Raw genomic sequence first — 16,015 nt, forward strand, 5'->3', positions numbered from 1 at the left:
GTCTATGAAACCTCACCTTATGGTATAGGTGTAGTCATGTCACATGTTATGAGTGATGGAAGGGAATGCTCCATTACCTTTGCATCGCATTTCCTTGCTGCTGCAGAGAAAAATTACACACTGATTGACAGAGATGCCTTTACTCTGGCTTGAGGTGTAAAATATTCTAACCAGTACTTGTATGGGAGAGAGTTTATCCTCATTACTGACCATCAATCACCAATGTCCATTTTCAATCCACAGAAGGGTGTTCCACCAACAGCACACTCAGGAATGCAGAGATGGGCTCTGCTTCACCACTCATGGAAATGCTGATGGAGTGTCCCATATAGCCTTGGAAAAGGCAACACCTGCAGCATTTAAAAAAGAGGACATGCCTCTAGACATATTCTCCCTAATGTAAATCAAAAGTCTCCCTATTACAGGAGAAATGATCCAAAGGGAAACCAGAAAAGAACTCACACTGGCTCAGGTCTACATAACCATCCAAAATGCTGGAATGTGCAGCAGAAATCCCAGTTCCCCCATTTTTACCAGCACTTACCCTTGACAAGGGGTGCAATATGTGGGAATAGGGAGTTGTTGTACCATACAAGCTGAGAATTAAGATGAGAAGGTTCATGTTTATCATTGAGGCATGGTCAAAATGAAAGCATTGCATTTAAACGTTGCCTGGTGGCCTGAGATAGTTCAGCAGATCAAACAGCTTGTCAAGTAATTTTTGGGATGCTAACACATCCAGTAGATGCCAAGAGCAGCATCTCTCCCTTCCTGGGAATGTCCTGCATTGCCCTGGCAGAGGACTCATGTGGATTTTGTCAGACCATTCATGGGCACAAATGTCTTGATAGTAATGGTTGCAGCTACGAAGTGGCCAATAGCCTCCACTACAGCCTCACACACTGTTGATGTGTTGAGCAACTTCTTCTCAAGGACTGCTGTTCCAGCACACTTAGTCAGAGACAATGGATGACAGTTTATTGTGGACTATTTTCAGTCATTCCTGGAAATGAATGGAATTGTACATATTACATCTGTACTGTACCACACAGCTATAAATGGCTTGTTTATCCAGAGTCTCAAGAACATACTGAGAGCAATGTCAGCAGAGCACTGAATCAGAAGCTCACCAATTTCCTCCTTGCAGATCACAATGCAGCACACTCCACAACCAACAGCTCACTAGCTATGCTGTTCCTGGGTTGTTCCGTGTGCTCACACTTGGATCCCCTCAAACCCAGTCTCGGAGGAAGGACTCAGGACAAACAGCTGAGACAAACTGATGGCTCCACAAGCAGGGAGATTAGATGTTTCACTTCTGGACAAGCAGTCCTAGCAAGGGATACAGAGGTGATCAAAGGTGGATACATGGGTGTCCAGAGCTGTCAGAACTACTTCTTGCAGTCCCAGATTCAACTCCTGCAACCACCACAGAGGAGACCTCAGAACCTGAGATTGTTTCACAGTCACAGTTCTCACCTGTCAAGCAGAGTGATTCCCTTTGTCAGGAAAAGCGTTATCCCACAAGAGTAAGCAATTAAATCTCTGAGGCTGAATGGGACAGTTTAAAAATTACTATGCTGTGGACCTCTTTATAGTGTTTGTATTATATAGTATATGGTATACATGTACGTACTGTATATAAGGAGATGCATTCTATATTGAGTTTATAGCTAAGCAAGGAGGAGTGTTGTATATTTAATATTTCAGTAATATTTGAATAAAATTGTAAACATATTATTTGTTTAGTCATTCCTTGTTTGCTTAAATAATTCATTAAGGAATATATGTAAAAGCATGTCACAAATGTAAAAATGAAAAGCATATGTTTATCCCAGTCTCCAGTGTTTTTCTTTCATGTAGTTTAAGGAGTTACAAAATATAACAGGTGCACTTTAAGGAGGCATGCTTAGTCCACTGCTTTATTCAGTCTACACCCACAAGTGTGTGGCTAGGCACAGCTCATCTGACATTCACAAATCTGCAGATGATACAACTATTGCTGGCAAAATTTCAGACGGTGACGAGGAGGCATACTGGAAGAGGATAGATCAGCAGGTTGAGTGGGGTTGCAGCAACAACTTTGAATTCAAGGTGAGTAAAACCAAAGAATTGATTGTGAACTTCAGGAAGGGCAAGTCAAAGAAACCCATACCAGTTCTCACGAAGGGATCAGAAGTGGAAAGGGTGAGCAGTTTCAAGTGAATGGGTGTCAACAGCTTATAGGATATATCCTGGGTTCAAAATATTGATGTGATTACAACAAGGGCATGACAGCATCTATACTCCATTAGGAGTTTGAGTAGATTGGGTATGTCACCAAAGACACTCGCAAACTTCTACAGATATACCGTAGACAGCACTGTAATTGGTTGCATCACAATCTGGTATGTAGGGCCACTGCACAGGATTGGGCAAAGCGGCAGAAAGTTGAAAACTCAGTCTGCTCCATCATGTGCACTAGCCTTCCTAGCCTCAAGGACGCCTTCAAAACGCCATGACCCAAAATGGTGGCATCTATCAATCAGGACATGCCCTCCTCTCATTGCTACCCTCAAGGAGGAGGTGCATCAACCTGAAAACACACACTCAGTGTTTCAGTAACATTTTCTTTCTATCCACTATCATATTACTAAATGAACAATGAGCTCATTGAACACTTACTCATTACTTTTAAATGTTTAATTTTCTTTTTTATACAGTATATAGATACCTATTGTAATTTATAGTTTTAACTATTATGTATTGCTGTCATAAAACAACACATTTCATGATGCATATGACAGTGATATTTAACCTGATTCCGATAGGGCATACTTCTGCATAGATACTTATACAGTACATAAAACACTTGGGGTATGTCTGAATCTGACTCTGTCTAATCTAGAAAGGAAAATGGGAGGGAGAGGCAGCTGAAACTAAAGAAACCTCATGAACTATGCAATAAAGGGATGACATTCAAAACATGCATTTAAAGTTTGTGTGTTGGGACCTCCAGGCAGGTTGGAATTAGGAAAATAAGCTATGGAAACATTGTGAACATAGACTGTTCCAAAAATATCTTGCAGGTATTAGGTGTGACTGGAAAAGGGTCACAAAGAGCACTTGATCTGAGTGAATGACAGACACCCAGGAGGAAAGTGAGAATGACTGTAAATGTAAATATACTCTTGACAAGAGGACTGTTGTTATTTTGTGACTGAACATGTAGATTAAGTTATTGACTTCATTCAAACCAAAGGTCTAGATATTAAGGGAGTCAGAGGATATGAAGTGACACAAGGAAATAATTCTGAGATGGAGGAACAGATGTGATCTTGATGAATGGCAGAGCAGGCCCCAAGATTCAAAAAGGGATACTTTCAGGAAGTTTTGAGGTGGCTAGCAACAGCAGTAATACTGTTAATTTTCCAGGATCAACACGTCTGAAAGGTAGGCTTACACAAACTAATCCCAATGAATTTGTGAATCAACTCTCTCAGAATCATTTATGTTTCAATAAGATCACATGACATTCCACATTTCAATGTGTTAAGCCCAATTTTCTCAACCTTCTTTCATACATACACTTTTTCATCCCAGGAATTTACCTAATAAATTTTATCTGCACTGCCTCCAATGTAACTATAAAATTCCTTAAATATAGGGATCAAGGTTTTTCAAATATTCTTTAATGTTACATCAGAACCTCTCAACTTTTATACTCCTTCTCCTAACTTTTCTATTGTCTTGCTGTTCTTTTGTTGTTCGTCTGATCCCTTTTTATGCTGCATTTGCAAGTCATTCTGTTTTAATAATAACTCTGCTGTGGGTGGGCCCCTGTACTTGAGTGATCTCTCTCTCTCCTGATGGTGAGTGACAGTCTGTTGGTCCTCGAGTCAGAGGGCTTTAAGAAGTGACACAAAAGATTGTAACATCAAAACAGTGAGCTGTTGATCACCCCTCTCGTTGTTGCAGGAGTGCTCTCGAGAGAGAGAGCCTGTCTGAGATGTCGAAGTGTTGGGAGGGACAGTAGTTTTTGATGGACTCTAGATTGTGGTCTCTTTTGGGGGCCTTGATATTGTTTGTATGATGAGTGGTTGGGGGTTGATTTTTTTTGCTGGAACATGGGACAGCAGGAGGAGGGGGAGGATTAATGCTTTTGCCACCGCTTGTGCTTGGGAGGGGTGCTTTTTGGGGTTCTAACATTTTCTGTTACTCATTCTTTGGGTTTTTTTCTGTTTCATGGATGCCTGTGAAGAGTAAGAATTTCAGGTTGTATACTGTATACAGTCTCTGATATTAAACTGAACCAGTTGAACCATTGAAATTGACTAGTAATTTTTTCTTCCGAAGTGGATAGTCTCACATTTTTTCTTCATTTTACAAAGTTCATGCCCACTAAAAATATCTATATTGCTTTATAGGGGCCATAGCTTCACAGCTTTCTAATTCACCAATTGCTTTCTCGTCAAAAGATTTGACTACAGTACACTAGCTACTTCTCCTAAGTCATATTCAGTTTAGTTTATTATCATGTACGCCAGGGTATAATTACATTTCTTGCTCAACTAAAGCTGCCTGAGTAAACAGTAGACATGGTAATAATAAATATAACAATAAATATATTGACAAGCATAAAGCAATAAATTGGTGCAAACTGGAATTGTACAGTAAGTTATGATGAAGTGTCAACAATATCATTGATATAGATCATTAAATGCTGAAGCTACAGTGCTGAGTCCCTGTTGTAGTCCATGTCACTGATTACCAATACAAAAAAGGATCCATTTATCCCAGCATTCTGTTGAAATTTATTTTGCCAGCCAATCTGCCATCTACACCAACCCCCAATCTCATGGACTCTTATCTTACTCTTACCTGGTATACAATTGATAGCCTCTGGAAATCAGAATATAAACAGCATCTTCAGGTTCTCTTTAAATGATGCCGATTTTTTAAAATGTTCTTGAAGATCTCCATCATATTTTTCAACACGACTTTCCTTTCATAAAGCAATGATCATTCTGCTTGTGGTCCTATGATTTTTTAAATGTTCTGCTATCAACCTCCAAGACAATAAAATGCCAACATTTTTACAACGATTGGTATTAGTCTAATTGCATAACTTCATATATCTGTTCAGTTTCCAGGAAAGGCTTCGAGATTTAATTGAATTGTGTACATTTTATTTTTAACTCTCATTTTTAACTTGACTTAAAGTATGGTAATTTTTTTGTTTCTTTTTAATGACTGCCATCTATAACCAATATAATTGAACTCTCTGTGCAGATTCCTTGTCAAAGATAAAATGACATCTCATCTCTAATCTCCCAAAAAATAGGCTTTTGCCCTGACCCAGTGAAGTAAAGATGTCATGCAAAAAATTGGAATATCATTAACTATTCATTTCTGGTAACATTGTCATTCATTCTCAATTACTTCAAAGGCAAGCTTAAAAAACATCTTTGTTTTTTTAAAGCAGTGTGTATTGGTGGCATTTACAGCAGAAAATCCAGGAATTGTTTGCAGTTATGTTCTAAATAACTGAATTAAGGCAGGGCATGCTTAGGAACAAAGATTGGATGAAGTGCCTTTAGTTCGAGAAAGCGATATGTTTATTCTCTTGATTGAGAGCTAGTTACTGGAAAGCGTCAACCTGTGAATGCTTAGTGGGAATCTCAAACAAGAATTGCTTTGTGATCTATGATTGAGTAGCTTTCAGTGGATGGTCCATGTCCTTAGACTATAGACTAGAATCAGTTAATCTTAATTCCGGATAAAAGGAAACAGAAAATTATTGAAACTAAAAGTATAAACAGAAAGAAATTTATCATTTTCAATGCCTGCACTTAGATGTTAGAGTAAATTAATCTTCATACAATCAAAGGGAAACTTAGGATAAACGTGCATCAATGTCAAACCACCAGTAATTTAATCACAGTTCTCCCCAATGATTTCATAAAAATTCTGGTTCTTACTAGTTGCTCTCTCTGCTTTTGTTTGTAGTTTATCCGGGACCTCATCCCTATCTGTGCATCAGCTGAATTCCGTCTGTCTGGGATGCTGTGTCCAGGAGCAGGTATGAACCTGTAGTTGGTGCCTGCTTGGGTGCCTTCTGTTCCATCTGGGCTGGGACTCTCAATTTCGATCTCTGTGGTTTGTGTCTCTGAAAACAACAGTTTTCACACAATGCTGTAAATGTTTGAAGCATCAACAGTACTGCAAATTGAATTTACATTCAGTGACCACTTTGCACTTGTACACTTGCTTGCTAATGCAAATAACTAATCAGCCAATCCTGTGGCAGCAACTCAATGCATAAAAGCATGCAGGCATGGTCAAGAGGTTCAGTTGTAACTCAGACCAAACATCAGAACAGGGAAGAAATGTGATCTAAGTGAGTTTGACTGTGGAATGATTGTTGGTGGGTTGTTGAATATCTCAGAAACTGCTGATCTCCTGGGATTTTCACGTACAACTATCTCTAGAGCTTACGGAGAATGGTACAAAAAACAAAAGACATCTAGTGAGTGGTAGTTCTGTGGGCAAAAATGTGTTAATGACAGAGGTCAGAGGAAAATGGCCAGACTTGTTCCACCTGACAGAAAGGCAACAGCAACTCAAATAACCATGCATTACAACAGTGTTGAGTAAAAGAAAATCTCTTCATGCACATCATGTCAAACCTTGAAGTGGATGGGCTACAGCAGCAGAAGATCACAAACATACACTCAGTAGTCACTATATTAAGCACAGGAGGTACCAAATAAAGTGGCCACTGAGTGTTAAAGAATGCACAGCTCTACCTGTAGTCACCTCTATTTAAGCATCATTCAAAACATTGGTATTTTTGACAAAGCAACTTAAGTATGGAAGATCAAATCTGAAATGATTTAGTGCATCTTTCAGGAATCTCTCATTTTTTTTACAATTAATAATAATTTAGAGCACAGAATTATTGATGCCTATATATATTATAATTTACCGTGTTATGTTCCCAGTAACCGGGTGACTTACCAGCAAAGATAGAGAGGTCCGCTGAAGTCTGATGGTACTATTTTCAAACGTTTTTATTTATAAAGGGGCACAAACGTATGGTTAATACAAAACATTCAGATCATATACATCGTCAAAACTCAATCTAAAGCACAGGTATAGTAATAACCAATCAGAAATAAGCTCTATCATTGTCTAGGGGATAATACTGAGTCCCAATGGAATATAAAAGTCACTCATAAATCTGCAGGTTTTTCCGTTTGGGAACCGTTGGCATTTCACGTGTTGGAGAGAGAGGATTGGTGAGAAAAAGGAACACTTGCCTGTCGTCTTTGCGAAGCAAATCCCGGTTGTTAGTTAAAACGGTTTTCCTTTGGTTTCAGCCACAGACTCCCGATCCGGAATCTAACGCACGTGGCTTCCTTCAAAGCGCTATCGTGTCTTCTTCGTGTGTCTCCTTGGTGCGTCTGAGGGGCCGTCTCGGCAGCCCACTTTTTATCTGGACTGGCAGGGTTGTAGATGTCAATCAGGGTGGGGTGAGGCAATCTTTCCCCATCACCCAGCCCACGTTGCCCTGAGGGTTTGCAGGTAGTCCAGTCCCTTATTCCACAAAGGTGTCTCCAAAGACAATGGCCATGTCTGTGGCTTTTGTCTGGCTGAGAGGCCAGACCACATTCCAAACCTTAAGGCTTCTCTCTCTCTTGCGATTCTCACAAAGGAGGGGGCTGGGGTCATAACAACCGATACAATGTTCATTTGCGTTACTTTTATATGGTGTAAATGGAGATTGTAACAGAATTAAGATCACAAAACTGGCAAATGACAGTAACTGGATAAATGACCAGACAATAAATAGTTCAGAGGTGTTGATTGACTAATACTGACCTCATTATCCCTGTAGGTTGGTGCAGGGCAAAAGCTTACACACCATTGCAAATGCTCTAATCAGTGAAAAAAGTTGGCAATTGCGCAGACAACAATCATTTTATAAAAATTAAGTTCAGATCCAATAAACTGAATTGTGAAATCCTATGAACTTGATGTCTCATTCTTACAAATATCATTAATCTATCATGTGGGCATATTGGAGATCAACTTTAGTTTACCAAAGTTTTGTTAAGGTACATACGGGGGTTCCCAGTCTGGGGACCATGGACCCCTTGGTTAATGATAAGGTTCCATGGTATAAAAGAGGTTGGGAACCCTTTGGTACACACCATAGGTAGGAAAGATAACATTTTTCATCAGAATAAAAGTAGCAGAAGAAAAATTCTCTTTAATGAGCTGTGTAAAATGTTGAAGAATGCTGAGACTTTAAGATTTGTTCAAATTGCCCAGATTGAAAATTCAAATAGTGCTGAGCAAAAAGAAATAGAATTTTTTATTTGCCTTGAAAAAAAACCCTTTAAAATCTCTCAGCATCTAATAGCACAAATATTATCTTTAGTTAGATAAGTATTCTGCTTGGCTCCACACTATTCAATAATGCATGCTCAAATATCACAAGCAATGCTGTTAACAAGGGTTGTACTTCAATAAGTATAAGGACATTAGAAGGATTTTCATTTCTCAAAAGTAAGAATCAAGAAGGTACGTTTATCCCTGTTCTTCATTCCTATTGTTATTAACAGTTGGCTGTCACCATTCTTGTTAAATTGACCCCGCATAACAACAGAATCCTCCCTTTCTATAACAACATGCACAAAGTTCCCTTGACTAATGAAGACCAACATACATTTGCCTCCTTAGCCACCCTAGCAACTTGCTCTGCAACTTTGACACCACTGGTCACCGGACCCCAGGCAGAATGCATCCCACTCTTTGTCTCTGTGGACAAGCTCATTCTGAAGCTGCACAGACAAGTTCCCCTGGATAATATTCCTCCTGATTTTCTGAACGAGCCTGCAATGGAGCATTTTGTCAATTGCCTTAGTATAACATGTATACCACACCCACTGCTCTGCCTTCATCAATTTGTTTTGTCGCTTCTTCAGAGAATTCACTGGGACTCATAGGCATAATTTGCACTCCACAAGAAAATACTTATTTTCCCTAATCAGCTTCTGCTTCTCCAAATGCTTGTAAATCCCGACTCTAAGAATGCCCTCCAATAGTTTGCCACCACTGATAACAGACTCACAGGTCTATAATTCCCAGGATTATCCCTATTTTCTTTCATGAACAAAAGAATAACATTTGCCATGCTCCAATCTTCTGTGGTAAGTGAGAACACAAAGATCATCACCAAAGGCTCAATGGGCTATATCCCATCCAGCCCTGTGGACTTCTCTATCCTAAAGTTTTACAGAAGTACCAGTATATCCTCTTTTTTTAACATTGTTATCTTCCAGTATTTCAGTCTGTTTTATGCTGCCTTCACATTCATCAATGTTCCTCTCACTGATAAATATTGAAACAAATTATTCATTAAGGACCTCCCTACCTTCTCCAATTGCAAATATGTTTCCTTTTTTAAAAATCCCTGATTGGTCCTGCCCTCAGTTTAGTCATCCTCTTTGTTTCCGTAGAATGCCTTGGGGTTTACCTGAATCCTATTTGTCATGGCCTTCTCATGTACCCTTCTAGCCCCCCTAAGTTCCTTCTTAAGCTCTTTCCTGGGTCCTTTATTACTCTCCAGGTCCCTGTATGATCCTTGCTTCCTAAACCATAAGTATGCTTTTTTTCTTCCTCTTGACTAGAAGTTTCACATCTCTCATCAACCACATGGGTATTCCACATATATCATTTCATGGATCTCCAGTAATGAGAACTGTTGCTGACATTTGATCTTGCCCTTAGGTCACATTAACACAGGAATACAAGCAGCTTCTTTTGTCCTTGGCCCAGGGGATACTGAGGACAGTTTTGATATCATCAAAGTCAACAAGGTTAAAACTAAATTGGCAGGTATCCTGATGAAGATTTAGAAATGTGACTTTATAACTAACAAAACTGATGCATACTTCCTGTTGATTGAAACAATGTATCACATGAGGCATAACTGTGGGTTTGTGTTGAGCTTCAAATATCATGTCATATTCTTTTTCAAGATCAGCCATTTAAATTTCTCTCCTGATGTACCTATACTTTGTCTGCAGAACCTCTCAAAACTTTCTGAACCAGCGGTCTCCATCACATAGAAGGCAATGCTAGCTGGTACATGGAACCACCAGTGACTGTACAATTTCTTCTGAGTCTGACACCATCTTGGCTTTGAAACCTTTCACTCTTCCTTCATTGTTATTGGATCTGAATCTGTGGACATACACTATAAGTGGTACAAAAGAGTACCATTGTATCTCAAGGCTAAATAGGGATAAAATAGATGACTAATGTTGTGACACCTATTTTTGATTTAATTTTTCCAGTTCTCAATTTGTTTTCCTCAATATAAATTCCTCTTAATATAAGTATCATTACTCTATGCATAGCCTTCCATTAAATTTAGATTCTTACTGAATCTATCTTCACTAATCCAGCAGACAGTTTCTTATCATGCTATTTTCAAAATCTCCTGTAAATCTATTTTTCTGCTTGCATCCTCCATTCTTCTGTCTCAGCTCAATTTGGCATCTTCCTTTTACTACATTCCTGTTAAGAGCCCTTAGCCATTGTGATCATCACTCCTATTCAATTTTGCTCCAGTTCCCTTAAAGACAACACAATTATTTCCTTGGCCACTCACTGCCCTAGCTCCTGTTGCATGTTCCACCACCATCCTCTGTGTAGTTTACATTCCTTTAAGTGCATTGTTGCCATACTTCATGTGCAAATAATAGTCCAGATTTTGGAATGATCAAGTATATTTCAAACAACGTTGTAAACATGAGAAAGAACTGGAGAGCTGGAGAGTAATCAAACCATAAATTAAAAACACTGAAATATGCAAAGAATCTGGAACAATTGTATAAAATACTGGAAACACGCGACAGGTCAATCAACATATGTGAAAAGAGGTGCTACCTGAATATCTCTGCTAATGCTCTTCAAGTGGTTTATTTGATTTCAGAAGCAACCAGAGTAAAGATTGATCTATATATAACAATGGTGAGATTAAACAAAATCTTTAGAAACATTCTTTCAAATTCTGTGATAAGATTAATTTCTCCTGTATCAGTGCTAGTATCCACTGGTGTTACTATGGTGGGAGCTCCACTATTTTGATGCTAAGTACCAGTTCAGCATGGACTTAGCAGACTAAATGGCCCAGACTTGATGAGCGGAATGATCTTGTCTGCTGTAGTAATGACTTGATGAGTTTATTTACTTGTATTTTTGATGGATGCTAGTGTCAGCTGAAATTACTTCTTTCTCACCTCAAATCTTACATTACTCACAATGATCAAGGATCCATAAATGTTTCCATAAAGGTCTACCTATTAACACCTCAAAGAAAGTTATATAACTTAAACCTCAGAAAGTATTAGGACATGTTCAAGGTTTTGCTTACATGACTTACATGTAAGCCTCTGAGTCTCTAAACGGGCTATTATTTTGAAGCTCAGTCCTGGCTATTCCTTTTACTGGGTAACGAGGTGACTGAGAAATTCAGAAGACACTAGACAATCAAAATATTGTAGCAACAAACTGCTTAAAGAAATCTCTCTTTTAAAGTGCATACTGCATGGAAATAGGCACAGGTCAGTTCTTATTTATTTATTTTTATTGTATGACCCAATCAGCATTACACAACTCCATTTATGTGCTGAAAGTTATAATATTAAAGACATATTTCTGGTGCTTCTAGTGTGGCGTCCTCTACATCGGTGAGACACGATGTAGATTGAAGGACAGCTCTGGCAAACACCTATACTCTGTCTGCCACAACAGGTGGGATTTCCTGGTGGCCACCCATTTTAATTCCACTTTCCACTCCCATTCCAACATGTTAGTTCATGGCCTTCTCTACTGCCACGATAAGGCCACTCTCAGGTAGGAGGGGCACTATTTTGCACTCTGCCTGGTTAGCCTCTTACCTAACGGTGTGAACATCAATTTCTCTAACTCCACCCTCCCACTTCTCTCTATATCATTCCCAATGAAAGGCCTCAGCTCTGATCAATGATGTTTGTTCCTCTCAAGAGATGTTGGCTGACCTGCTGAGTATCTCCAGCATTTTGTGTGTGTTGCTCTCTATATTTATTACTTGGCTTGATAACAGTCCATGATTTAGAATTTAAAAATGAATAACTACCCTGTTTATTTGCTGTGCTTTGCTGAACCAGCTTGCTCATATAGTGGAAATATTAGAAGCAAACAGTACTTTACAAATTCCCTGAATTTAATAAAGTAAAAATATCTCTAAAAATCGTGGAGATATTTCAAAATTATTGATGCAGTAGTGATAAGAGGACATCTAGACAATTTTGGTTTACACATGCTATACTTTAATACTTCAAAATTCAACATCACATATATACTTACAGTATAGAATGGATTCTTTTTCTCCTTCTAATGGAGAATGAATTGCTTGCTCTCTGGTTTTATGGGTTCTGAGGTGGCTAATGAAACTAATGTGGGAACCATAGACACTTCCACAAATCGAGGAGGAGCTGGCCAAAGTGGAGCGCAGGCCACAGAACAGAGGATCGCAGGAGTCAGTAGGATGTAGCACTTTGCCAATGTTTAATCTTTTTTCTGAATTTGCCTCGTAAACCCTTCCCACAACAGAGCTCAAATCAGTGTGTCTGTTTCAAGAGCTTGGTGGCAGGTGTGTCTATAGCCTTCATGATCTATTGAATAATTCATCTTATTTTCAAAGGTTCCAAGGCTTCAAGAATCGTATTGCTTAATCTAGTACCTTTCTTAGAATTCTCAGTGGTTTTGTCTTTTAGCCAGTACTGAAGATTTACATTTTAAAAACTGGCTCTTATTAATTTATTGTCAAGTACCACACCACTTAAAGTTACCATTAAAACTACAATTTCCTATGTCTTGATCTGTTTCACTGTAGCCACTGAAATTACTCCATAGGATCCCTCAGCAAGATATTCAATTTAAATGTAAACTGTGAGGCAAACGCATCAGAAAGAAGCTTGTCTTGTGTGATCAGATTAGACAACATTTGTAATAAACCGGATGTTCCAAATCATTTTTGTGCTTAACACTTCATTTGTCACCAATTTAGAAAATTCAATGATTCAAGACTTTAGACAGTACTAATACTGTACAATTTTATACATCCAGCAGAAAGACCATGAATACTATAATCACAAGAGACTCTGCAGGTGCTGGAAATCCAGAGCAACACACACAATGTGTTGGAGGAACTCAGCAGTTTAGGCAGCATTAATGGGAATTAATAAACAGTTGATATTTTGGGCTCAATCAGGACCAGAAAGGAAGGGAGATGACAGGAAATATGGTTTGATTGCTTAAATCCTGGTAAGCGAGGAAGTGAATGGACAGGTGCAGCATTTAAGTGAGGTAACACTTCACCTGTGAACCTATTGTATCTGGTGCTCCCGATGTGGCCTCCTCTAAGCAACTAAGAGGTGGTCGTGGGAGGCTGAGGAACAGTTGCAGGTTTGCCTTGAGTCAGTAGATTGAGCTGTGTTCAAGAACTCATCTGAGAACCTAAATGACTACACCTAGGTCATTACAGAGTTTATTAAAACAGCTGTGAATGCGTGTGTATCCACAAAATCATTCAGGGTTTTCTCAGTCAGAAGCCCTGGATGAACAATAAAATCCAGAATCTGCTGAAGTCAAGAATGCTACAAGATGTACAGGTATAATCCCCTGAAAGCTATCTCTCAGGTGAAGTGGAGATTCTAGACTAGACTGGAATGAACGAGGGATGCCTGACAGCTGTGGCAGGGTTTGAATCCCATAACCTCCTACAAAGTTAAATCCTGTGACATAGGGGAGGGCAGAGCTTCTCTTCCAGATGAGCTCAATATCTTCTATGCTTGCTTTGACCACCAGAAAAGGGAGGAACCACCGTGGACCCCCATGTCTCCTGATGATCTTTTGGTCTCAGTATCTGAAGATGACGTGCAGGCTGCCTTCAAGAGAGTGAATTCAAGAAAAGCATCCAGCCTGGACAAAGTACCTGGCTGAGTACTAAAGACCAGTGCCGACCAACTGGCTGGTGTATTCAAGGATATATTCAACCTCTCACTCCGGCAGTGTGTGGTACCCACCTGCTTCAAGCAGGCTTCAATTGAACCGGCACTCAAGAAGACGTGGAAACCTATCTAAATGACTGTCACCCAGTAGCACTTACATCCGCAGTGATGAAGGGTTTTGAGCGGCTGCTGTTGAAACGTATCAGCTCCTGTCTGAATGGTGACTTGGATCTGCTCCAATTCACCTACTGAAGCACAGATCAACAGCAGATTCCATCTTGTTGGCTCTTCACACAACCCTGGAAAACCTGGACAGCAAAGATGCTCTTTATCAATTACAGCTCGCCACCTAACATCATCGTCCCCTCTAAACTAATCAGAGAAGTCTAGGACCTGGGCCTCAATACCCCTTGTGCAAGTGGATCCTGGATTTGCTCACTTATTGACCCCAGTCAGTTTGGATTGGCAAAAACATCTCCTCTACAATCTCCATCAGCATAAGAGCATCACAGCGATGTGTACTTAGCCTCCTACTGCACTTGCTTAACACCTATGACTGTGTGGCTAAGTACAGCTCCAACATCATATGCAAGTTTGTTGATGGCACCACTGATATGGGCTGTATCAAAGGTGGTGATGAATCAGAATGCAGGAGGGAGATTGAAAACTTGATTGAGGGTGTCACAACAATAACTTCTCACTCAAAATCAATGAGACAAGGAACTAATTTTAGACTTCAGGAGAGGGAAACCAGAGGTCCGTGAGCCACGAATCATCAGAAGATCAGAGGTGGAGAGGGTCAGTAACTTTAAATTTCTGGGAGTCACCATCTCAGGGGACCTGTGCAGGACCCACCATATAAATATTATTACAAAGAGATCATGACAGTGAATCTACTTCTTCAGGAGTCTGTGGAGGTTCGGTGCGTCATCAAAAACCTTGGCAAACGTCTATAGATGTGTGGTGGAAAGTGTGCTGACCGACTGCGTTACAGCCTGGTATGGGAACACCGAAGCCTTTGAGTGGAAACTCCTACAAAAGGAAGTGGAATCGGCCCAGTACATCTCAGGTAAAACCCTCCCAACTAGATAGATAGATAGATAGATAGATACTTTATTCATCCCCATGGGGAAATTCAACATTTTTTCCAATGTCCCATACACTTGTTGTAGCAAAAACTCCTTACATACAATACTTAACTCAGTAATAATATGATATGCATCTAAATCACTAACTCAAAAAGCACTACTGAGCACATCTGCATGAAAAGTTGCTGTAGTAAAGCAGCATCATCCTCACCACCCGGGCCATGCTCTTTTCTTGCCACTGTCATCCAGGACTCACACCACCAGGTTCAAGAAGAGTTCTACCCCTTAACCATCAGGCTCCTGAACAAAAGGGGATAGCTACACTCATTTAAGGACTTTGTTATATTGTTATTTCATGCTCTTATTTATTGCTATTTATTTGTATCTGCATTTACAAAGTTTGTTTACAGTTTACAGTTACTGTTCTATAGATTTGCGAAGTATGCCTGTGGTAAAATAATCTCGGGGCTGTATGTGGTGACATATATGTACTCTGATAATAAATTTTACTTTGAACCTTGAAGTTTAGTGAGACCCAATGTAAATAGGGCGGCAGCTTTGTCGAGCACCTCCACTCCAACTGCAAAAAGCAGAATTTCCTGATGGCCAACCATTTTAATTCCTATCCCCATTCCTGTTCTGACATGTCAGTCCATGGCCTCCTCTTTTGCCAAGATGAGGCCACTCTCAGGATAGGGGAGCAACACTTCATAGGCCATCTAGGTAGCGTCCAACCTGATGGCATAAACATTGATTTCTCCTTCCAGTAATTTTTCCCCTCTCCTTCCCTCTTCTTTTATTCCCCACTCTGGCATCTTAACTCTTCTCCTCATCTGCCTATCACCTCCCCCTGGTGCACCTCCTTCTTCCCTTTCTCCC

The 16,015-nt window shown here is 39.7% G+C and overlaps 1 protein-coding gene across 1 annotated transcript in view; it reads right to left on the bottom strand.

Moving 5' to 3' along the window:
• LOC140732143 (insulin-like growth factor-binding protein 4) overlaps positions 1-16,015 on the bottom strand; it is a 113,676-nt gene that overhangs the window by 35,991 nt on the left and 61,670 nt on the right. Inside the window, exon 2 of the mRNA XM_073054364.1 lies at positions 5,961-6,148. Within this exon, the coding sequence (XP_072910465.1) occupies positions 5,961-6,148 (188 nt within the window). The remainder of the gene's footprint in view (positions 1-5,960; positions 6,149-16,015) is intronic.

Source organism: Hemitrygon akajei, chromosome 8, assembly GCF_048418815.1.
Source record: "Hemitrygon akajei chromosome 8, sHemAka1.3, whole genome shotgun sequence".
Taxonomy (NCBI): Eukaryota; Metazoa; Chordata; class Chondrichthyes; order Myliobatiformes; family Dasyatidae; genus Hemitrygon; species Hemitrygon akajei.